The 24,165-nt window shown below is 31.7% G+C and overlaps 1 protein-coding gene across 18 annotated transcripts in view; it reads left to right on the top strand.

Moving 5' to 3' along the window:
- Positions 1-24,165, top strand: part of Khdrbs2 (KH RNA binding domain containing, signal transduction associated 2) — a 585,248-nt gene that overhangs the window by 101,317 nt on the left and 459,766 nt on the right. For all 18 annotated transcript variants that reach the window (XM_048805602.1, XM_048805589.1, XM_048805605.1 and 15 more), the window contains exon 2: positions 5,184-5,311. In XM_048805602.1, the coding sequence (XP_048661559.1) occupies positions 5,184-5,311 (128 nt within the window). The remainder of the gene's footprint in view (positions 1-5,183; positions 5,312-24,165) is intronic.

The following is a 24,165-nucleotide window of genomic DNA, read 5'->3' as shown; positions in this document are numbered from 1 at the left end:
TATAGCTTTTACAATGTTGAGGTATGTTCTTACTATCCCTAGTTTTTCTAGTGTTTTGAGCATGAAGGTGTGTTGTATTTTGTCAAATGCTTTTTCTGCATCTATTGAGATGATCATATGATTCTTGTTTTTAAGTCTATTAATATGATGTATTACGTTTATTGATTTCCATATGTTGAACCAACCCTGAAAAAATAAATAAAATAGATAGACCTGTGGCCATACTAATGAAGAGAAAAAGAGAGAAACTGAAGTTACTAAAATACAAGATGAAGAAGGAAATACTACATGTCTGAAATACAGAAGATAATTAGAAACTATTTTGAAAATTCATAGTATAATAAAGTAGAAAATATCAAAGACATTGACAAATTTCTAGAGACATATGACCTGCTCAAACTGAATGAGAAGGTCATACATGATTTAAATAGAGCAATTTCAAATAATGAAATAGAAAACAACATCAAAAGCCTACCAACCAAGAAAAGCCCAGGACCAGATGGATTCTCAGCTGAGTTCTACAAGACTTTGAAAGAAGAATTAACACCAAGACTCCTCAAAATATTCCATGAAATTGAAAAGGAAGGAACCCTTCCAAACTCATTCTATGAGGCTAATATCACCTTGATACCAAAACCAGACAAAGGCACATCAAGGAAAGAAACTTCAGACCAATATTCCTGATGAACAAGTATGCAAAAATTCTCAATTACATTATGGTTTATTATTTATATGTGAAATGAATTTTTCTGTTATTGCTGTGTTCTTATATTTCTTTTCATTTTATCTTCTAATACTTGTTAAATATTTACCTTTCTCCAATTCATTTTATTTCTGATATATTTTCTTATTTTTATTTTGTTCATTCTTATCTTTTTCCCCATTTTCTGCTTTGTTATCATCTCTATTCTGTTTTCCATATTTGCCAATATATTAGTTAGTTCATTTTTTCTTTTTTTATGTAGTATATATTGTATGGACATAGACATAATCTATTTATTTTATTTATGGTTCAATGAGAAAATCATGCCTGTGCTTTTAGAAGGTTTCTGTGGCAATAGATTTTAATTGGGATGGTTTCCTCACTTCACGTTCTATGGGTACTTTTCTTTAAGCTATTTTTCCCCATTAGGAAAAAACTTGTCCTAGGAAATTGTTTTTGTTTAAATTTTCCCCAGTATTTCTGGAATGGTACTTTATTACCTTAAGTCTTATACTCATCATTAAATGGTCTGCTTCAAAATTATTCATAAATTGGAGCTTATATAATTGTGTCCCAGTTTACACATTGTTGACAGGTTACCTTGTTGAGAATTATACATTGAAGAGTTGTCTTCCCTTTGTAATATAAATGTTTGCTTGAAATTTCTGTGTTTTAGGATTCTTGGGATCATCAAGTTTCCTATTTTTTTCCCTCTTCAATCTTCTCATAATCTAACCCACACAAAACCCAGCAGTGTGCTTATTACTTTTTTTTGAGTTTAGAAAAAAAATCACTTTTATGTATGGTTTCTGTAGATTCCTTGTACTAGAATTGTGAGGGTATCTTTAGTACTTAGTCCCCCAGTAACTGGAGTAAGAGAAAGTTCAAAACTGAACCTCATTGTAGGGATTTGGAATTTATAAAAACATTCATAAATGTGTTGGATACATTTTACACAGCAAAATGATAGTTTAGTTTATCTAGTAAATTAAAATATGTGCATAATTTATGAACAAAATTCTACTCTCAAATACATATCTAGAAAAATGTTCACATACTGCTTTTATCCCAAGATGAATCCTATTGGCAAAAAAAAAAAAAAAAGATCTCATTGATTTACATCCAGCTCTTAACCACAACAACAGAGAATAGAATGCTTTTCATGAAATATTCATGAGTCATGTCCAAAAATGTAACCACTAAGAAATCCGCTTTGATTAAATTATGTCTATATTTTGGAATTCAATTTAAAAAATAAATTAATAAAAAACTCTGCTACCCAGATATTTCTATAAAATGCTGCTAAATATTTTGAACTTAGCAAAACAGAATTGCAGAAATTCTACAAATAAATTTTAATAAAAAGATAGCTAATTCAAATATACAGCCATAGTCTGTGATTCTTTTAGGGAAGATACATAACATTAAATATTTTATCAATAAGAATTAAAATGCAACTTAAGAGCATTATAAAAAGAAATAAACCAAAAGGGAGCATATTTAAGATGTCCATAAGGAAAATGAAGTAATACAAGAGCAGAACTAAATTTTTTCTTTAAAATATCTGGTACAAAGTGAATGGTCATGATCAAAGATAGTCTCTTATGCAGTATCTGCATAATACTAGTATTGTGGCAAAAGCCACTTAAAATAGTCAATGATAGATAAAATAAATTTCAAATAAATATGTACATTAATAGATAAACCATAAAATGAGAACAGAAAACATTAAAATCTCTGTAGTTTACCGTTTTTCTACAAAATATAAATCTACCCAAAGATATTAAATCTGTTTTTTTTAATAACAGGGCAGCCAACTTAAATAGATAATATAAACCAGTGAAATGACTCAATGTTTTGGCACAGTGCTATTCAGTAATTCCTGGTGACGACAGACTATGTACTCCTTTGAAATATTAGGGATACCTGTGTATTGTCTAAAGGTTACATTAAGAATATGCATTAATTATGGAATAACAAATTATTTTAAATTAAAAATTAAAATAAGAAAGGCACTATATAAATTGGCTCTCTGTATATAAACTAGCTCTCTCCATACAAATTGGTACTATATAAATTTCTCTTAAATCCAGAAAAGTTTGTAGCTTTATATGACTGTGCAACTGACAAATGCAGTTATTGAGCTAGTTTGGTATATAAACATGTCGGAGAAGACAAGATAACTCCATGAAGGTATCAGGAAGGGAAAAGAAATAACCAGTTTTTAAAGGAATTGTAGAAGTGAACAGAAAGAAATTTTATTTTATTCAGCTAGAATTCTTGATAGGAAAGTTATTATAATTAATGATAGAATGATCAAATTGTAAATGTCTTAAAAGCCTAAGGTGTAGTTTGGTGGAGAGCAAATAATGTCAGGCATATTTAATTTCTTTTATGACAGAGTGACAAAGAAGTCATTCATTTACTTGATTGGGAATTGAGTCAGTTTCTTCATTGGGCTTCACAGTTCAATCACCTCAGCAAGCTTGGAAGTGAGACAGGTACAGGTACCCAGAGGGCAGTGATCAAATGTCCATTGTCAGTGTCAGAGGATGTGAAGAATATTCTTTCTTTACAGTTGTCAGAGTTCTGGGGTAATAATTATATAAGGGATTGAAAGGCCTGAATAAGGAGTGCTTTTCAGTTTAAAAAGGCAATTGAAAGTGACTTGTTAGTACTTTGGAGTGGGAAAGTAGGAAATAATGCTATAATACTAAGTAGAATCTACGGACATATAACTTATTTTTAAACAGTTTGGTTTATTTAAAGATACTTTAGGTAAACCTCAGCATATAATTGATAAAATGGTTGTAAATGCCTGTATAAACTATACTTTGGAGCTCTCATTCAGGCATTATGTGGTTAAGCAATGTAATATTACTTCAAAAAGATTAGGTTTCCCCTGGGTCCAATAAGTATTCTGCTAATAGATTACTACCTGGCTTACTATGGGAATTTTTCTATCACCTGTATTAAATCATTTTTGGACATATGTTAATTAAAAATAGAACAGCAAAGAACAAAGCAAAGATATGCTATAGTAGCCATATTTGGAAATAGACAAATAGATGTTTCAAATTGCAAAAAAAAACAAGTATTAAAATATTCATATTTAATAGCCACCATCACCTTCCTCTACTCCAAAACAACAGAAGCAAAATGTTTTGTTCTATTTATAACAAAATTAAGAAACTTCTGCATGTAATATCCATAGCTTCATTTACTTTGTTTTTTGGAATGGTACATTTGGCCAAGAGGAAGGACAGAAAACCCATTTACAGATATGTTATGGAAATAACAACTAATTAACGTAAGGGAATTAGTTCAACGAAAACTTTCTGTAATCCAAAACATTTATTTCGTATAGTGAATTCTATGGAGTTACTCTAGCTTTAACTTGTCCTCTCATTCCTCCCTTATTAGTCCAAGTGAGCATCATTTCTCAGCCACAAAAATGTTATGTTTGTTTTTTTCCTTCACTTGCCCTCTGCTCTGAATGGTTGTGAATATCACCCATCAAATACATTTACTGTTCTGCAGCCCACAGGTTTTCTTGCTTCTTGCTCTTTCTCATCCTTCAGAATTGTGCTCAATGTCATTCTGGAAATCTAAAGTAATAGCCCACACCTTGCCTCTGCTCTCCTGTATATTCTCTCTAGCTTTACTATATTTATTCTCTACTCCCATACGCAAATGTTTCTGCACATGTATTCCTTTTCTAATTGTGTTTTCCTCATAGAAATATAGATTCCATAAGAGCAGGAACATTTTCTTATTTTCTGCTGTATGTATCTTTGGTCACTATATTAGAATTTCTAAAAACCTTATGAAATTAGCTCATTAAAAGATGCAAGGGTAGATAAATTGTATACATGTACTTAGAAATATCCATTTTGGCAAGATTCTCACAGGATGAAACTAATAGTTCCTCTCCACCTCTCAACAGATAATTTTGTCCTGATGAATGATAATGCTTACAGGTTTCACCATTTATCTGACATTTGTGACCACTTTTTAATTGTTTTTGAGATTGGTTAGAATGTAAAACTATTGTGCAGTTTCATTTTGATAACTGGATGATTACAATCTTTAAATTATTTTTATTTACGAATGATGCTAAGTAAAAATGACACATAACTTTAAAATATGCTTTGTTCTGTTCATTGCTCCTTAGAAACTTATGTTTGTTTAGACAATTTAGGTAGGGTGAATATTTCCTCTTTTGTTAGATGATGTTTAAAATGAATTAAATGTATCACTTGTTTCACAGAAGACAGAGTCACATCTTAAAGTGTCACCTGTTGGTTTTAGTTGGCAGCGGTCACCTTATTCACAGTAGGGACATTCACATTGTTATAAAGATTTTGTTGCTAGCCTTTTATCAAGATTCTTCAAAATCTGATCTGGGAAGAGGAAGAATATGAACAGTCAGCATGTTTATGATGATTTATTTCAATTTTTTTCCTTCTGATTTTTTCAGAAATTGAAAAATTTCAAGGTTCTGATGGAAAAAAGGAAGATGAAGAAAAGAAATATCTTGATGTCATCAGCAACAAAAATATAAAGCTCTCAGAAAGAGTATTGATTCCTGTCAAGCAATATCCAAAGGTACTGCAACGTAAGCTTTATTCTCATTGAACTAAGAAAAAATGACAAAAATAGGACTTGACATTTTATTCATTGCCTTTTATAAATTAAATATTTAAAGGTTCATTATATACATATATGCAAACATATAATACTGACACAGAGGGAGAAAAACTCTGAAAATACTATTGTGAGGGTAATTTTCAACTGAAAGCTATAACATTTTTGTTTTATGACTGTCGGAAGCATAATTAGGTACTTTAATAATTTATTTAACATATAAATGATTAACCAGTTTGTCCAAATATGTGCAGCTACATTATTATATTTTGATTCATTTTAAAGTGAATATTCTTATTATAAAAATAGATTTAAGGTTATTTATATAAAATATTAGCTAATCAGGAAAAAATTATTATACACAGGAAAGTAACATAGTCTTTCATAGACTCTTGGATTATAACTTTACATCTTCTCTATTCAAGATTTCATTTGTGGAAATAAATTTCATATTGTTCTTAGTATAATAGCATCTCTCTTTTAACTACTTTTCCACTAGTACAGCATTGATTATAAAACACAGAATTTAATGGCTTGCTTTCATTGATTATATTAAAAAATGGGTAAAAAGAGTTTCTTTTTTTTTCAAATAAATGAAAGAACCAAAAATAGAAACTCAAAGAGTCAGGCTGATAATTTACTTTCTGAAGTGTGAATCTGAAGCAAGAACCATGTAATTATCTTAATAATAAAGATTATAGAAATAAGTGTTGTAGTTTACCGATTGTCTTCTAACATGATAAATTTTAGCAAATATAATTAAGTGCAATGTTTTGTTTACAATTATTTCAAATAAGAAAAAACTGTTACAACCCAGCAAACCATAAAATTTAACTTTCAAATGAGATTTTTTGGACATGCAAAATTTTTGTTTTGTTTTGGTCTGTTGAGTTAGTCTTAATCTATTGCAAGAAAAACGGGTGTAGAAGGTATATGTTTTTTGAAGTAAACATTATTTGACTTACCCTGTAATTATGTTTTATGAATATTAAATTGGACAATATAAATGTACATGAAAATTTTGGCATAGTAATGAAATATGATAGAAGTGTGAATAAAATATTAGGAAAAATTATCTTCTTCAAAAAACTCGATTCATTAACCTTTGCAGTCTTGATTAGAGAGTTATTTCCTTAAAGTATATTTAAATATGCTGTATGTTGATACTGATTCTTGGAATAATATTTGTTTATTTTCTGGATATGAGAAGCCCAATGATAGACTCAGTATATACTGCTAAAAAGCATGAATCTCCATATTTTCTGTCCACATAATGTTAGTAAGGAATAGAAGGCATTTGAATTCCTCATGGCTCTTCAAGTTCCAGTACCAGTGGTTTGATTGTATTACAATAGTCTGTTTTTGATTCATAATGGTGACTATTGAAACAAGAATGTTCTGTAGCACCAAATTTTTGTGTAAAGTTTAATTTCATAATTCATAAGAAGATGCTCAAACAACAAAACTGCCTATTTTCATTGCAGTAACCATTGGTTGCTGGAAATTTTTTTTTACTTCTTAGAATTTTTAGAATCATAAAATATTTAAGCAGGAACTAATTTTGGAAATCACAGAATATATAAAACTTTCCCATAGTGGGAAGTTGGGACCTTGAGTTGCCCAAGGTCCTATCTTGGTTACAGATGGAGATATTTAGTGCAGTTGTTGTTATTTCAGATTTTTTATGTGAACCATTGCATTTTTTTAAATATTTATTTTTTAATTGTAGTTGGACACAATACCTTTGTTTTATTTATTTATTTATTTTTATGTGGTGCTGAGGATCGAACATAGAGCGTCGCACACACTAGGCAAGCACTCTACTGCTGAGCCACAACCCCAGTCCCCCATTGCATTTTTAATGAAACTGAACATGCTTGCATTACTTTTTCATATAAAATGTGGAAGGAATGTGAAAAATGATAAATCTTAGTGACTAATACTTGTATGAATTAGCCTGAAATAGCAATTCATATTCATAAAAATTTAGTATTTATTTAATTAGTGAATAGCCTGCTGAAATCTTTTAATTTATTTTTAAAGGAATGTCCATTTCTTCTAATTATCATGCTTAAAAAAAATTCTAGAGCCCTTTTATAGAAAGAGGGTAGAATACTGAGAAACCAACCAAAATTGTATATCCACATTGATCTATTTTTTTCTTATACTACAATAAAATCATAATATTCCAAAAACAAACCATATTTTATTATAAAAGTAACATTCTTTCATGCTGTTTATTGCCTTCTTCTCACAAAAATATTAGTGAAATAGTATGAAAAGTATGACCACTAAACTTGAGCTGTATTTGACATACATTTGTAAACTGTAAAATGTGTGGTGTGGCATGATAATATGAGCCATTGAGCAGAGCACAACAATTTTATGGGTTTAAAGTTTAATCTTTTATAATAAAAAGTGATTTATCTCTCAGGGGGCATGCTAGAGAAGGACCTGTTTTACATAACTCTCTCAGAACCATCTCTCCCCTTGATGCCTGCTTTCTTTTGAACCAGTAATTAATGCTTGATGACACAGTTCTTTCAAACAAAGGGCAATAAATAACTATGGGAATTCTTGGGGAAATGACCTTATCATGACTTCACTACATGACCTTTTTGGGATAGATTTTGTTTCAATTAGTCTCCAACTTCAAGTTAATTTGCTGACTTGGTTGGATACTACAAGGAATTGAAAGAAGTTTAAGATTTTAAATTATAGAACATATAAGAATGCTGTTCAAGCACTTTAAGAATGATTTATCTTGCTCTAACAATTTATATTTAGTGATTTAAATTTGGGAAAATATCTTATTACTAATTTTTTAATGGGAAGTTTTAAAACATTTGTGTAACAATATTAATAGATATTTGTGATCTGTACTAAGTGAACAAATTGTAGTAGTTTTTGCTATCACACAAAAAATGGGTAACTAGTTGAGAAAATGGTGATCTTTATTTGATTAACTGTAGTTACTTTTACAATCCATACATTTTCCATAATATCATGTTGCATATCTTAAGTATACACAATACAGTTTATTTTTTAAAAAAATAATAGAGAAATAGACAACAACGTGTATCTGTTTGCATTTGCAAATGTTTTGAACTAGAGCAATTATTTCTTGACAGTTAAATCTCAAAGAATGAGGAGTATGTGGCAGCACAGTGCACTGTATTCCTGAGAGATGCATGTGTAAGACCCTGGAGAACCATGCCCAATCTGTAACTCTCTATTTCCCAAGCCCACATATGTCATAGTACAATATACTTTTATCCCAGATTTTAATGTGTCTGACTGGTATGCATATTGTAGTTAGAATCATTTTGCCATCTCTCTAAGGAAGCAGTGGTCATAACTCATTGTTTTTGCCTGTGCATATAGAAAATTATTCCTGGCTTTTTATATTAAGTTATTTGTAGTTTTCAAACTCTGTGTGTTGAGTTCAGATTCAGCTTGAAATGTCTTCAAGCAAGATTTCATTATGATTTAGGCTGGACATACAAAGCTAATTAAAAAAAAGAATAAAAGCATAGCTTGGGGTATAAATTTGATAATAATAAAGACAGTTTTTATCCTTGGAGGAATGAGACAAAATTCCATATTTTCTTTGATTGAAGTGAACAAGTAGGACTTTGGAAACCAAGACATCCATAAGTAGCCAAAGCTGTGCATATGTTTTATTATTCTAGACATGCAAAGGAATTCCTTTCACAAGTCTGGGTGACCTGAGATGCATCAGAGAACTGGAGAAGCATTGCCTCCAGTTGTGAGAAGAGCTCCGCCTGTTGCTTGTTACTGTACCTGTTTGTTCACCTGGGCAATTCAACTTCGAAATGCCTTTTAAAAATGTCTTTTTACTGATGGATCTATAAAATAATTTTCAAAAATATTTTTTCTACAAAACAACATCTATTTAAATTAAGGGAAATATTTTATTCATGTAAATTATGTAAAGATTAAAACTGACATAAGCATAGAAATTATTACTGGTTCATAGTTATATTCTTAAGTCAGCATCTTAGTTCTCTCTTTAATGCCATCCTAGTGGTATTTTCCTGAATGTGTTTATATAGGGTCTTATTTTTATTTTTATTTATTTATTTTTATTGGTTGTTGAAAAACATTATAAAGCTCTTGACATATCATATTTCATACATTAGATTCAAGTTGGTTATGAACTCCCAATTTTACCCCAAATACAGATTGCAGAATCACATCGGTTACACATCCACATTTTTACATAATGCCCTATTAGTAACTGTTGTATTCTGCTACCTTTCCTATCCTCTACCATCCCCCCTCCCTCCCCTCCCATCTTCTCTCNATGACCATCCTGAAAAAAAAAAATGTCTTTTTGATGTGCTTTCAGAATCCTCTAAAATATATCAGACCCATTCCTTCAATTAAATTTGCCCTAAGGTCCACTTTTTATTTCTTTACTTGAGTTACTGCCAACTTTTTAAAGTAATGTATTGCCAAGAGTGAGATCTGCCCCAAATTTGGCCCCTTTTAAGATCAAACACAGCCATGTTCCCCTCTGCTGCTTTTCAAATCAATTCCTTATGTAGATTAATGCAGAAAATTAAAGTTCCAAAATATGTTCAAAAGCGTCTCACTTACTGTATATTTTTCCTTACTCTGCTCAGTCCTGAATAGGCGGGTAGTCTTCTGTGCCTGGCTGGATAGTCTCATCTGCACTTCCAATTTGCCATGTCCTCCCACAGAGCCTGTGTTTTCTTCTTTATACTTCAGGGTATGAAATATCTTTCTAACTTTCTAAGTAATTGTGAGATCATTTAAAAATAATTAATAGATATTCAGTTTTTCTAAATTTGGAAATTCACTGTGTTTCAAAGCCAATGTAACCACTTAATCTTGGGCAAAACCTCTCTAGTTTTCTAAGGAATTTGTTTTTCTAGAAACCACTGTATAGCCTACAAGTAAACCTGTTTTATCAGACAGAGACCACTGGACAGCATTGCTTTTTATTTTCCTAAAGGAAATAGAAGAGAGGATTTGAGGTGCTTTCTGACTTCAGTTTTGTTCATGTCAGTTTTCTAGCCTCTCAACTGTGAATTTAAATCTCAGTTGAGGAAATGATATGACACTCAGATTCACAATTCCTAGGAGGAAAAAAAAAAGATTTCAAGGTGCTAGTAGGGTGCATTCTTTCCAGTAGAATGATTTTGAAATAACCCCATTTTCTAGCAAAATTTAAAAAAAAATTGCAAGGGTATTATATCTAGTATTTGTCTTATTTGATCAAACTTTGTTTTAATTAATGCTCATTAATTAATGCACTTTAAATGGTATGTTTTACTTTTATATTTTTTTCACTATTTGTTTCTACATCTCACATTGGCCCACACATTCTTAATTTTTAATTATGTGAACTTTTTCTCACAACATTCATTTTTATGGATTCAGATGACCCTCACAAAATATGTCCTTGTACTTCCTGAAATAATACCAATCTCTCCTGCTTTTGCCTGTCTAGATCTTCATTCTGTTTTCACCAGTGGTTGCTGTTCTGCTGTTTGCCTGCCTGCCTGCCTCTCCTCTCCCTCTTTTTCTCCCCATACTCACCCCCCAGCTCTCTGCTCTGTTTTTCTTTCTCATACTCAGGCTAATGTTTTCAACTATGTATTAGTCACCTTTCTATTACTGAACAAATATCTAAGGTAATCAGCTTACAAAGAGAAGATAGTTATTTTGCCTGATAGTCCCATGGGTTTTTATCCAAGGTCAATTGGCCCTTAAGCTTTTGGGCCTGTGGCATGGCAGTATGTTATTATGGTGGGGGAGTATGGTAGAGCAAAAATACTTATCATGGCAGGAAGCAAAAAAGAGAGGAAAAGGAGGAGCTGGGGTTCCCCCCATGACGTTCAAGGTCATGCCCCTTGAAGGATGTGCCAAAGTGTCCAGTTGTTTTAAATATTTGTAATGCACAATTCAAATTTGCAATAGGCCCCCTCCCACTAGGCCCCATGTAAGGTTTCTATCATCTCCTAACAGTATCAGTACTGGGTCTTTAACACGTGAACCCTTGGGGAGCATTTCAGTCTAAACTATTGCATACTTTGTATGGGAGGATTGTTTCTTATTTTTCACGTTTACATGCAACTGGAAAACTCAAAAAACTTTTTCAAAAGGATCATTAAATCCAAGTGCCTCTTGAAATGCATCCAAATCTGTATCCTTGTTTAAGGGATCTGTGAGAGCCAAAAAGGTCTTCCATCTCACTTCTCTATAATCTTGCCATTCTTTGCTTGTTTGCTCATTTGTTTGCTAATTTAATTCAGAGGGCTTTCAGTGAATTTCTCTATACCCAGATGGCCTTTCCATTGCTACTTTGTTGCTGCAGTAGGAGTAACTATTTATATTAAAAAAAAAGATATTTAAGATACCTGAGAAGGTAAGTGAATTTTAAAATCTAGAGCCACTGCATTACCAGCTGATTGGATTCCCATTTTAATATAAATTTCCTCAGACTTCTTGAACATGTGAACGTAAGTCAATTTTATATAAATTCAAGGGCTGTCATTTTTGAGGTTAGCAGAAAACAAGCTTTCTCTTAAAGATGTACTGTAAATAAAACAATGCATTTACTTCCCCCACAAACCAGTAGATAAAGGATTATTGTTAATTTTATTTATTAACACCTGACTGACTTTAGATTCATATAGAATAATTGTGACTTATTTTTCAAACGTAAACTATTGTGTAAAGTTCATTTATACATATGCCATTTTATGAATATTTTTATTAATCATATAATTTTTAACAACTACATCACAAATACAATATTCTAGAACAATCTCAACAATTAGTATTCATGCAAAAACTTTAAAATGTTACCAAATATTGTATATGAAAGTTCATAGCACCATTCCTCACAATAGTCAAAGGGGGTAACAATCTAAATATATTCAAGGGATAAATGGGTAAATGAATTGTGGAATTACCTACAATGGAATATTATTCAGACTTGGAAGAGCTATGTATTTCTCATGTACATTGCAACATGCTTGACTGTTGAATGCATTATACTAAGTGAAGTAAGCCAGACAATGTTTTAGGTTCACTTTTATGATGTAGGTAGAATAGAAAATAAATTCATTTAGATACAGAATATTACTTATTGTTGAATGGGTGCAGAGTTTCCGGTGGGGATAATGAGAAACTTGTGAAAATGGAAAATCATGATGTTTGTATGACATTGTAAATACACTTAAGGCCCACTGAATTATGCATTAAAAATATTTAAAATGACTGGACACTTTGGCACATCCCTCTAGTCCCAGTGAGACCCTATCTCAAACAAAACAAAACAAAACAAAGCAAAAGGACTAGAGCTATAGCTCAATGGTAGAGTTCCCCTGGGTTCATCCCCAGTACTGAATAAATAAATAAATATAAATTGTAAATTTTATTATAATATTTTAGTAAATGAAAAAGTTATAAAAATATTACTAAATGTATTTCAAGGGCTCAGTATAAGCTATGAATTACACTAAAATATAGCTTATTTCAAGGATGCAAGGTTGGTTTAGTACTTAAAATAATTAAATGAATTTGCTGACCTTCTAAATCAAATATTTAATGAAATAATTTCCACTCCTCATGAAATATACATGGACATATATAAGTAGTTATTTAGTGACCCTGTGGAGAAACCATTTATTTAATAAGTGTAAGATTTTGAGCCATTTGAGAAAAAGAATAGAAAATCTAAATCATTTTGTACACAGATATCAATTCTAACTATGCTTAAAATTAAATTGCAATAAATAAATAAAGGTACTAGAATAAGTTGTAATCAATCATATCTCCTGGGAAAGTATTTTTAAGAAAGATGAAAATATTAATGCCATAATTAAATAAATTTACAACATAAAACAAGTATATAAAGTAAATATGGGGAAAATACCTGACCCCATTTATTAGAAGAATAGAAATAAAAATAAATTCTTCTGCTTTATGTTAGACTGGCAAATAAATGAAATTTAATTATAAACCATAATGAATTTAGGACCTGGGAAAAATGATACCCATGGGTCTGAGTATGTTGATTCTACTATTTTGGAGAGGAATTCTATATTTACATCACAAAGATATAGACTTTTGAAAGCAGTACTTATCTAGCAATTTAATTTAGAATTATGTATTTGTATACATATGTATTATTAAATGAAATATAAGAGATTACAGTTTATTTTCATTGCGTTTACATGGAGATATGTAAGATATATAAGATACGTGTGTGTGTGTGTGTGTGTGTGTGTGTGTGTGTGAAACCGGAGCTCATTTTTTTGTAAATTGGAGGCATTTTCGTATTTGAATTAATTATTGTTAATATGTAATTTCACTAAAGATAAAGGTAATCTTTGAAAGATCTTGGGCCAGTTGAAAACATTCAAATTATAAACATCAGTTCCATAGAGTTATTTTGCCCCCTAGAATAGAGAAATAATAAATGGTAAAGATTACTAAGCACTTTCTGGATGTTAGGTAGCTTATAGTTTTTACATGGATTCACTTATTTGATTCTAATGATGCTGTTCTTCCCATTGTAGAGATAAAGGAACTGAGTCTCAGAAGCTCTTCAAAATCCTGTCATTAGGAAATGAATATTTGGGAGTCATATCCAGTTATTTGGATTTTGAAGCTTATTTTACTTAACTCATTACCATCTTATGGTTCTATTATTATAATTTAAGCAAATGTTCTTTTACAATACACAGAAAATTTGACCCCAAGCATGATGACAATTTTGTCATAAGAAAAACTAATAAACTTTCTATTTCTAGTTAATGACTAGAAGTGATTAAATGAAGAATATAGTATATAACTCAGGCTAGAGAACAACTTTAAAATTCAAGTCAGTCATTAAACTTGGAACCTCACACTTAGAGAATTAGGTTTTTATTCGTGCCCACTGTATGTCAGATACAGAGCAAAGTCCATTAAGCTAATATTTTTTTTTCTCAGAAAAATGTGAGGCTTCTGAAGAAGGTATTAAAGTTTAAAAATATTTAAGTTTTTTGAGTTCTTTCTATATCCTGAAGGTTAGTGCTCTATCTGACATACATGTGGTAAAAATTTGCTCCCATTATCTAGGCTCTCTCTTTACCTCACTGTTTCTTTTGGTGAGAAGAAGCTTTTTAGTTTGAATATACACAATGGAATATTACTCAGCTTTAAATAGAATGAAATTATGGCATTTACAATGAACGGAGTTGGAGAATATCATGGTAAGCGAAGTAAGCCAATCCCCCAAAACCAAAGGCCAAAAGTTTTCTCGGATGAGTGGATGCTGATCCATAATGGGGAAGCAGCTAGGGAAGAATGGAGGAACTTTGGATTGAGCAGATGGGTGGTGGAGGGGAAAGGAGGGTGTTTATGTATTGGGGGGAAGAGGTTGGAATGACATGGTCATTATTAGCCCTATGTATTGGTATGATTGTACGAATGGTGTGATGCTATATCATGTACAACCAGAGAAATGAAAAGTTGTGCTCCATTTGTGCAAATAGTAAAATTAATTAAATAAAAAAATCTCACCCCACATTAAAAAATAAAATAAATAAGAATATTTAAGAAAACTTCCTAAAGCCACATAGTTTATCAGTGACAGTGTCATAACAGCAACTCGGGTCTATCTTCACTAAATCCTCTCTTCTTTGTATTAAATTATTATATAATTCATCTTCTTTTATACAAAGATACATAAAGATAATTCTGGACACAAATTGCTAAGATTACAGAAGCCTACAGATGGAAAAGCCGATATATATTTCTTCTCTGGAGTTAAATGCGGCAGCAACAACCTATGCATTATTCAGAGTGTATCTTATAGGTTGTATGGTTGAATCTTTTGCCCAGTTCAGGAATGATTTCTACTATATTCTGACTAATCAGCATGGTCTAAAATATATCTCTTGATTAAAAAGAAAATTCACTTCATTATAATTCACAGCTGGATACCATATTGAAGAGACATTATAGCTCAATTTTTTTTCTTCTCATTCAAAATATGATCCTTATCCCTATAAGATTCCATTGTGCTTAGTTTTGCCTACTGAAGCAATGTAGTATTTATTGGAAGTAAGGTCTTAACTTGAATAATCATTGATATACTGTCTTCATTTGGTTTCTAAGACAACACAATTTATTTTTATCTCCATAACAAACAAAAATAACTTGTTGAATTCTCAGACTTATTTGCTGGCTTCTCTTCTCCCACACAACTTATTAGTGTTGGAGTTCTACAAGGATTGTTCTCTATGTACAATGAAACATGCTTTATGATTTTATCTATGTCATGTTTTTACCTAACATATAAGCTGACACTCCTATCTTGATATCTGTCCAAGAGAGGAGATGCTTTTTTGACATCATCTGGATATCCTGATATCTCAGACTCAGATGGTATCCTTCTCACCACACATCTCATTCAACTATAACCAACCGAATTTCAGTTGGAGACAACATTATCGATCTGCTTGGTTAAGCCAAAAGACATGCACACTCCCTTGATATCTTTCTCCTGTATGTCTTATCCAACGTGCCAGGCAAGCCTAGAGTTCTATCTTAAATATTTATCAAGAATTAGAAAAAAATTCTGGGAATATGATAGAGTAGGAAACAGCAGAATTTTATCTGCCCATCTAGATAGCAATTGCACTGGCATACTTTGACACATGTAACTGTTTTGTAATTGCAGCCTATGCATGGATTGCAGCATCCACAGGAAGGCTTAGGTAGTAAATTGACATTAATTTTGGTCTGTTCCTGCTCTCAGCACATGTATTATCCATGTCATTATCAGCTTATGTGCGCCACAGAAGGTAAAAGAGATACTGTCCACCAAATGTTAAATAGCTATGCTCTGATCACTCATTGCTTCTGACCACAGAGGTACAAAGAAGCAGTCAACCATTAATTTGAAACTCTACTATTGTTGCAAGTTTCTTTTGTACAAACTGAAGTAAATTTCTAGGGATTAAAGCATTAGCTCTGATTTCTCCTCCACCTACCTCCTTCATTTTTCTCTCTTTCTTGTTTGGGAGTGAGATATTAAAGACCAGAATGTTCAAAATCAACAAATAGCATATATATTCAAAACTTAACAGTGGCCAGACATGCCCAAGTAAAGTCACAGGCCCTGAAAATAACTTCAAATTTACATATGAGGCTGATTCTTGGCATGAAGACGGACTATGGCAATTAAAAAACAACAAAAAACAAAACATAAGCAATAACAGAAAATCTTGGGAAGAAGGGAAAATCTGACTTTCAGAATTTTCACATCATTTTCAGAGTTCTATCTTCAACAGAAAAATTAAAAAAAAATACAGGGCATACAAAGAAACAGAAAAATATGGCTGGTTGGAAAACAAATAAGTCAGTAGAAACTATCCCTGAAAATGTTCTGATGGCAGATCAACTAGATAGAGACTTTTAAAATAGCTATCTTAAAGATACTCAAAGAACTAGAGAAAGGCATGTAGAAAATCATGAAGACAGTGTTTGTAGAAAATGGAAATTCTATCAGTAAAGAGATGAAAAGCCGAAAAGCCAAAAAGGAAATTTGCAGATGAAAAATGTAAGAACAAAATGAAAATATTCATGAGATGGATTCTAGGACAAATTTAAGCCAGCAGATAAAAGAATCAGCAAACTAGAAGATAGGACAATAGAAATTATTGTCTGGGGAAAGAAAAATTGAACAAAAGTGAAGAGAACCTATGGGTCTTGTGGCATACCATCAAAAAGACCAAACTCATATTGTAGGAATCCCAGAAGAAGAGAGAAAACGGAGAGCAGAGAAAACATTTGAAGAAAGAATAGGTGAAAATCCCCAAATTTGTACTATAGCAATCCAACAAGGTAAATAAACTCTAAGGAAGATGGACTCAAAGAGACCCAATCTGAGACATATCAAAAAAACTTGCAGAAGAGAGAATCTTGACAGCAGTAAGAGAGAATCAGTTTGTCACTTATAAGAGATAATAACATAATTGGCAGATTTCTTACCTGAAACGATGCTGGCCAAATGGCATTGGGATTGTCTTCCAAGTACTAAAGACAGAAAAACAAATATAAACTTCAACCAAGTATCCTATTTTAGCAAAACTCTCCCTCAGAAGTGATAGAAAAATTAAGACATTCTAGGGCAACAAAAGCTGAGGGAGTTTATTACCATATGTTCTCTGCAAGAAATGCACAGGTGAGTCCCTCAGGGTAAAATTAAATTAAAAGCCACTAGACAAGAACTTGAAGCCTTATGAAGCAGTAAATATTGCAATAAAGGCAAATAAATGGACAACTATAACATCTAGTCTTATTCTAACAATGCAACAACTATATTTTTGTTTTCTACATTATTTAAGGCACTAATATTTTTTAAAACTGTGTTAAGGTTATCATCATTATTGTTACTTCAGTTTTCAGATCCACATTTTGGTTGCTACATAATTGAAGAGATAAATGAAATTTAGAGAGTCGTTAGTTTATGTTTTTGCATACACAATGAATAAACATAATTTTATAACATCAACATCTATCTCAAAGAGGTGTTGACGGAACTGTAAAGGAATAGAATTTGTGTTTTTGAAATTAAGCTTATAACATAACTTGATATAAATTGAAGTATTATTACTTTAGGATGTTTAAATTTCATATCCATGTTAACCACAAACAAAGGAAATAAAGAAATTAAACATTTCACTACCAACATGATGTAAGCACAAAAGATAGTAATGCATGGAATGAGAGATAAAAATGAATATGCAGTATAGAAACAAGTACAAAATGACAGAAGTAAATTCTTCCTTAACAATGATTACTTTAATTGTAAATGGATTAATTGCTGCCATCAAAACACAAGAGATTGGCAGAATGAAGGCAAGACACATGATCCACCTAAATTCTGTCTACAAGCGACTCATTTTAAATTCAAAGTCACAATAGATTGAAAGTAAGAACATCTTATAACATGCTACAGTGTACATGAATCTTGAGGGTGTAATGCTGCTTAAAATCAATCACTTAGAAAGGACAGATACTGTCTTATTCCACTTATGTAAGGTACTTAGAACAGTCAAAATCATAGAGTCAGAAAGTAGAATAGTAATTAGCAGAGACTTGAAGGAGTAAGGAATGAGGAGTTTTTTTTTTTTTAATGTGTACAGTTTCAGTTTTACAGGATGAAAATTATACAAGTAGGTGATAGGAACTGTACACTTAAAATCTTAGCATGGTGATTTTTTATAATGTGTATCTTACCATAATCTTCAATAATTGGATATTTTTGAAGTTCCACTGGTATTATCCTAGCCTAATTCTTCATCTTCTCCTCCCTGAATTATGGCAGTAGCTTCTTAATTGGTCTAAATAGTCTCTCAGCTTCTGCACACACCCCTTTCCAACCACTCCTTAACAGGCAGGCGTAGTCAGCCTCTAAAAGTAGGTAAGATCATGTAACTTCTTGACTTACAAAGCTTTAATTGCTCTCCATTTTACTCAGAGTAAGGTAGGGGCTTACAATCGATGTTTGTTACCATCCTGATTGCATCTTCTAAGTTTTCTTGTTCATTAATTCACCCTGGAGCTGGCTTTCTTAAAATTTGGCAGCACCCTTGCACTAGGTCTTCTACAATCTAACTACTTCACCTAATTTCCCTTGTTGTTCAGATAACACTGCCTACATGAGGTCTTTCCGTTGAACATCCCATTTAATACAGCAGTCTTCCTCTTTCCCTACTCTAGTACTCAAAATAACCTTACCCCTCTTTAGTTTTTCTTTTTTCCATAGCATATATGACCTTTTAACATACATTGTAATTTTGTTGTTTGCTTTGGAATGGTCTTTAAACACTGGAACGTAAACTGAAAATGGCAAGCTCATTGCCTTTTTCAAAGAGTCGTCTATTCCAGTTATATGGAACAAAGCCCAACAAAGAGTAGTGCTTAATAAATATTTGCTGAATGCATATGGAATAAGTAAACATTCACTAAGACACTCTTACTGGAGGAAACACAGTTACTATAGAACAGAGCCAGAAGATGAGTCACCTGATCACCTCTTGCTTCATCTTACAGAATTTCTAGGGAACCTGTTGCAGCTGCAGCAGTCCTATCACAGATCCTCTGAAAGAAACCCATTATTGCTATCTTCACTGCAGCCTCAATGGTGCTCTAATCTTGGCAGTTCAAGGAGGGAGTCCAATTACAAGAATAAAACAATGATGGTGAAAATCATATTTGACTCTATTACCTAGATAGTTGATTACTTTGCTTAACCAAATTTTATAATTAAAAGGTTAACTCAAGGATTACTTTCAATTCATTACTGCACACCATATTATGATTTTATTATTTAATTACCCATTTTATGTGTATATTGAACATCATTTGACCTTGTACAAAAGATCTTACATAACCTGCATATCATTTTCCAGAACATTAATTCCAACTCTTTCATTCGTTCAGTAAGTCAGGAGTTACTTTTAGTTAGTTTGTTTTTGAGTTGGATTCTCACCATGTTGCCCAGGATGGTTTTAAAACTCCTGGGCTCAAGTCTTCTTCCCAACTCAACCTCCAAAGTAGCTGAGGTTAAAAGCATGCACCAGCACACTTGACTTGGATATTATTGAATCCTTATGACAGTAACTTAGTGTTAAACTTGTAAATAAGAAAATGAAAATGAAAAAGACATTATCCCTAGTCTCAAAAAGTTGTATAATACATTAAGCAATTTTTCTAACATGATCTTATAGCAGGATGGATCCATAAAATTGGGATTATTTTAATTTGAAGAAAAGATTCAAATCAGATTTTCCTAAACAATTTTCCTTAAATTTAGAGGCTAAGGTATGAAAATGAAGCAAGGCTATGGAAAAATAGTTTATTATTTGAAAATCACAAGAGAAAGGGGGAGAGAGTACTATTTGTGTTGTTATGTTGAGAGGAGCAAAGAGAAAGTTATATTATTGCTGTCAAATCTTTTCAATAGAGAAACCTTAATTCATATGGATACTTTTGTAGCCTCGTAATTTTTAGATCTGGCCTCTTTCCTTTCCTGTAGAGTTTTTCTTTCTTTAAGAAAGAATTCTCTAAGAATACAGGATACTAACATGCAGAGGTTTTAGACACTGAAGAGAGCTGTGAGGAGAGTGTAATGTTATGGGAAAATAATAGAATCTTGACCCAGATAGTCCTGTCAGTCACAGCTATGCTCTCATTCAATGATGACCAGTGAAGAGTTTCATAAACACCTTCATCATCAATGTTGTTCAATTCAACATAAATATAATGGCATGCCATATGGTTTCACCAGGAAAACCTGAGAATGTATGTGCAGGCTTGGTATAGTGTCAGCATACACAAGCATACCCACAAAGTAAATATTCTGTTTTTTCATTTTATAACACTCTTTTGGGGAAGCACCTACTTTGTACCAGATTCTGTGTATATGTGATAAAATGTAGTTGAGGTTATTTCTCTAAGAGATCTGCTACACAGTTCCTCAGTGGATAATGATTAAGACACTAATAAAAAGAGTGATGAAGTGGATGAAAGGAGAAAATGATTACATTAGTGGCAAAAAAATGTGTTGACAGCTACTATATAATTCACTTTCTCTGTGATTTCTTTTACCTGATTTAATCTATTTTGTATCTCTATGGAATAAGTATTATGCAGAGGAGAAAACTGAAGTATGGAGAATTAGTTGAAAATCACATAAACATTAGTTTATATATCAAAATTGAAGAAAAGGGGAAAGTTTATTTGAATGTGTTTTTTTTTCCTCCGTATCTACGGTGTTTATTTACAAAGTTTTCCATCCATATCTATTTAAATACAATTCTGAAATATTTTTCTTTACCCCCCCCCCACACATATACACTTGTTCCAATGTTTGGAGATTGAGAATTGTGAATTGTCATACATTGGAAAGTGAATATTCTGTGTATGGTATTAAATCATGAAATAAAAGTTTGCATCAACCATGTTTTTATTGTTTTTGCAAAGATCTTTGATTTATTGTCATATACAACTCTGTATTAAGACAAATGAGTCTGTACTTTAGCAATATATGTTTACTTCCTACATTCCCAGAGGTAGTACTGCTGCTGCTGCTTAATATCCTTGAATCTATTTTATTTTTAATTACATGTTTCGAGGGGGAAATTTTCTTCATTATACAGATAGTTGGACTTTGTTGAATAGTTCCAGAATTACCTAACAAATATTCAAGCTTCACATAGTTCTTTATCACTTGTGCTAATGGTAACTGTGCTTCATTCATATGGCAGATGCTATATTATGAAATTGGAAGCTGTGCCCATGTTAGGCTTAGCTTGCATTGTTTTTATTTTATTCTTTTAGAGTAAGGTATGTTTAAAATAATGAAAATAATTTCATGGTGTTATAAAAAGCTCTTTTTTTTTTTAGAAAAGTAAAACCCAGTGGCAGAAAAATCTAATAATACTTTTTTGGTTTTATAACATTAGAATCAAGTAGAATCTAACAAAAATACTTAAAAGTATATTTCCCTTACTATATGCTGTTTGATTGTAATTCAATATTAAGCAAATTTTAGGTCAAAATGGAGTTTCAGCATGGAAAATTTAATTTCTGGTATAGCCAATACATATTTTATCTTTTATCAAATAAAAAACCCCTTCAATTTTATGAACACTTTCAATAGTTTTGATTATCTGTCAACTCCAAAGTTTGAAAGTTTTTTTTTTATTTAGTACTTTCAGACTATTCTTGGTAATAAAATTAACTTTATTACCAACTATGATCATGTGTCCCATTATTATATCTTGCTTTATCTCAACATGTCTATGTAGCTATCAAAGAAATGTTTTGTTGTAAGATTTAATGAAATCTTCAAATTTTTTCTTTGAAATTGACTATTAAAATATTAATTCCTGGTTTATGAAAACTATGTAGCACAAGATAACCAAAAAACAGATGTTTAATAGAACTTGGAACACATTTTTCATGGTTGTCATCTTTATCTTTGGATCACAGATGATTTGAAATTAGTAAAATTTTCTTTACACACAGTGATTCTGTACCTGAGCTATGAGGTATATATTTAGATTGTTGGCATTGCTAAGAGCCTTATACTTTTTAATATATATAGAATTGTTTCTATACTGCATGGGGAAATATGTTCAATTAACTTACAAAACTCTGCTGCCAAACAATATGTTGTTTAACTAGACAGAAATTGCAGCAATCTTATTTCACATGTGTGAAAGAATAAGTCCATTATGTCCTCTAAAATTATGACTTTTTTTTTTCATACATACACATACACCAGTGGGATAGAGAACTACAATCTTCACAAAAATGGAAAGATTATGCAGAAGTACTTCTGTTTTTACCCCATTTTCATCTTTCTTGTAAATGACTTATGTGAACTTATGTATTTTTGTAAATGTGAAAGACAGGCCTGGGAATAGCTTGTACTGTGCATTTAAAAAAATAAACTGTATGAGGAAAAGAGTTTCAGATTATATGAATAGTATTCATGAATTAAAAAATATAGCTTAGTGGTGAAGTTGAATAAAATGTTGTATGCATCCTTTGCTGAGTCCTGGAGAGATACAAGCCTAGTGGTCATGAAGGCTGTGTGCTTTGTGGTCTGGGTCTAGGTCCTTTATATTACTCTGTTCCAATCCATGATAATCTCATCTCTTGCCATTATCTTCAGAATCATGTATTTTCCAAAAAGTTCTAGGCCTGTATTTTTAGATAATATCTTTTCTTGATCTCCAGATTTGTGGATTCAATAACTTGGATGATATTTTCACTTGAATGTCCCTAAGGCAACTCCTCACTCAAAAAGATCAAAACCGAATATCTTTCCATTAGCATCTACTCATCCTCTTTTATCCCTATTGGAATTAATGGCGCATCATTCTCCAGAGTGAAGTGTTATGTTTGACTTTTGCTTTGAGTTTTGCAATCATCAAATATCTCAATTCTTAATGCCTAAACACCTCAAGTCCGTTTATGTCTCTACAGCCCACTGTCATCCCTGTCTTCTAGACCACCATTATAAAGACTGTATTTATTCCTGTGATAGCCTTCTAACTGGTTTTTCAGAATTCAGTCTTTATACTTCTGATTCATTTTTCAGAAAGGATCTTGACATTTTAAAATAATGTCATTACCTGGTATAAGAAATTTCAGTGTTTCTCAGCCACCCATGTGACATATCCATGATTTCAGTGTTCCCGTTCACCCTCCTGGGAATCATGCCTTTGGTCACTTCCATCTTTTGGTATATTGGGGATGAGAATAATCCTGAAAACTAAATGAGTTTTAATATAAGTACATAACCAAAATTTAAATAAAATGAAGGCATGTGGTCTAATACTTTTCATACAATAACCCTTCAGTTAATATTATTCTTAACGTTATCTATGAGACTCTTATTATTTTTATCTTTTTGGTTTGCATGATCTTTTTAACTCCTTTTATTCATGAATCCTTTATTCCTTTCCTTGTTTTCTCCTCTACTTCTTAACTCTAAGATGGATGGTAGAAAGTGGGGGAATTTTAAGAAGTGATTTCCCACAGAGGACATGAGGACAGATGGAGAGGGCATGTAAGTTGGAACTCTTCTTTTTCAATAGAGAGTCTAAAGCCAGGTCTTTTATTGTTTATTTTTAATTAAAATTTGAAATATTATGGAAACTGTCTTTCTAGGAGTCCTATGAAATAACTTTGGTGAAATAATGAAGGCTTTTCATTTCCCCTCCTATTCAAATTTAGATTAGGAA

This window comes from Marmota marmota, unplaced genomic scaffold, assembly GCF_001458135.2.
Source record: "Marmota marmota marmota unplaced genomic scaffold, marMar, whole genome shotgun sequence".
NCBI classification, from domain to species: domain Eukaryota; kingdom Metazoa; phylum Chordata; class Mammalia; order Rodentia; family Sciuridae; genus Marmota; species Marmota marmota.
The sequence above is the reverse complement of the archived record's forward strand: the minus strand, read 5'-3'. Positions and strand labels throughout refer to the sequence as shown.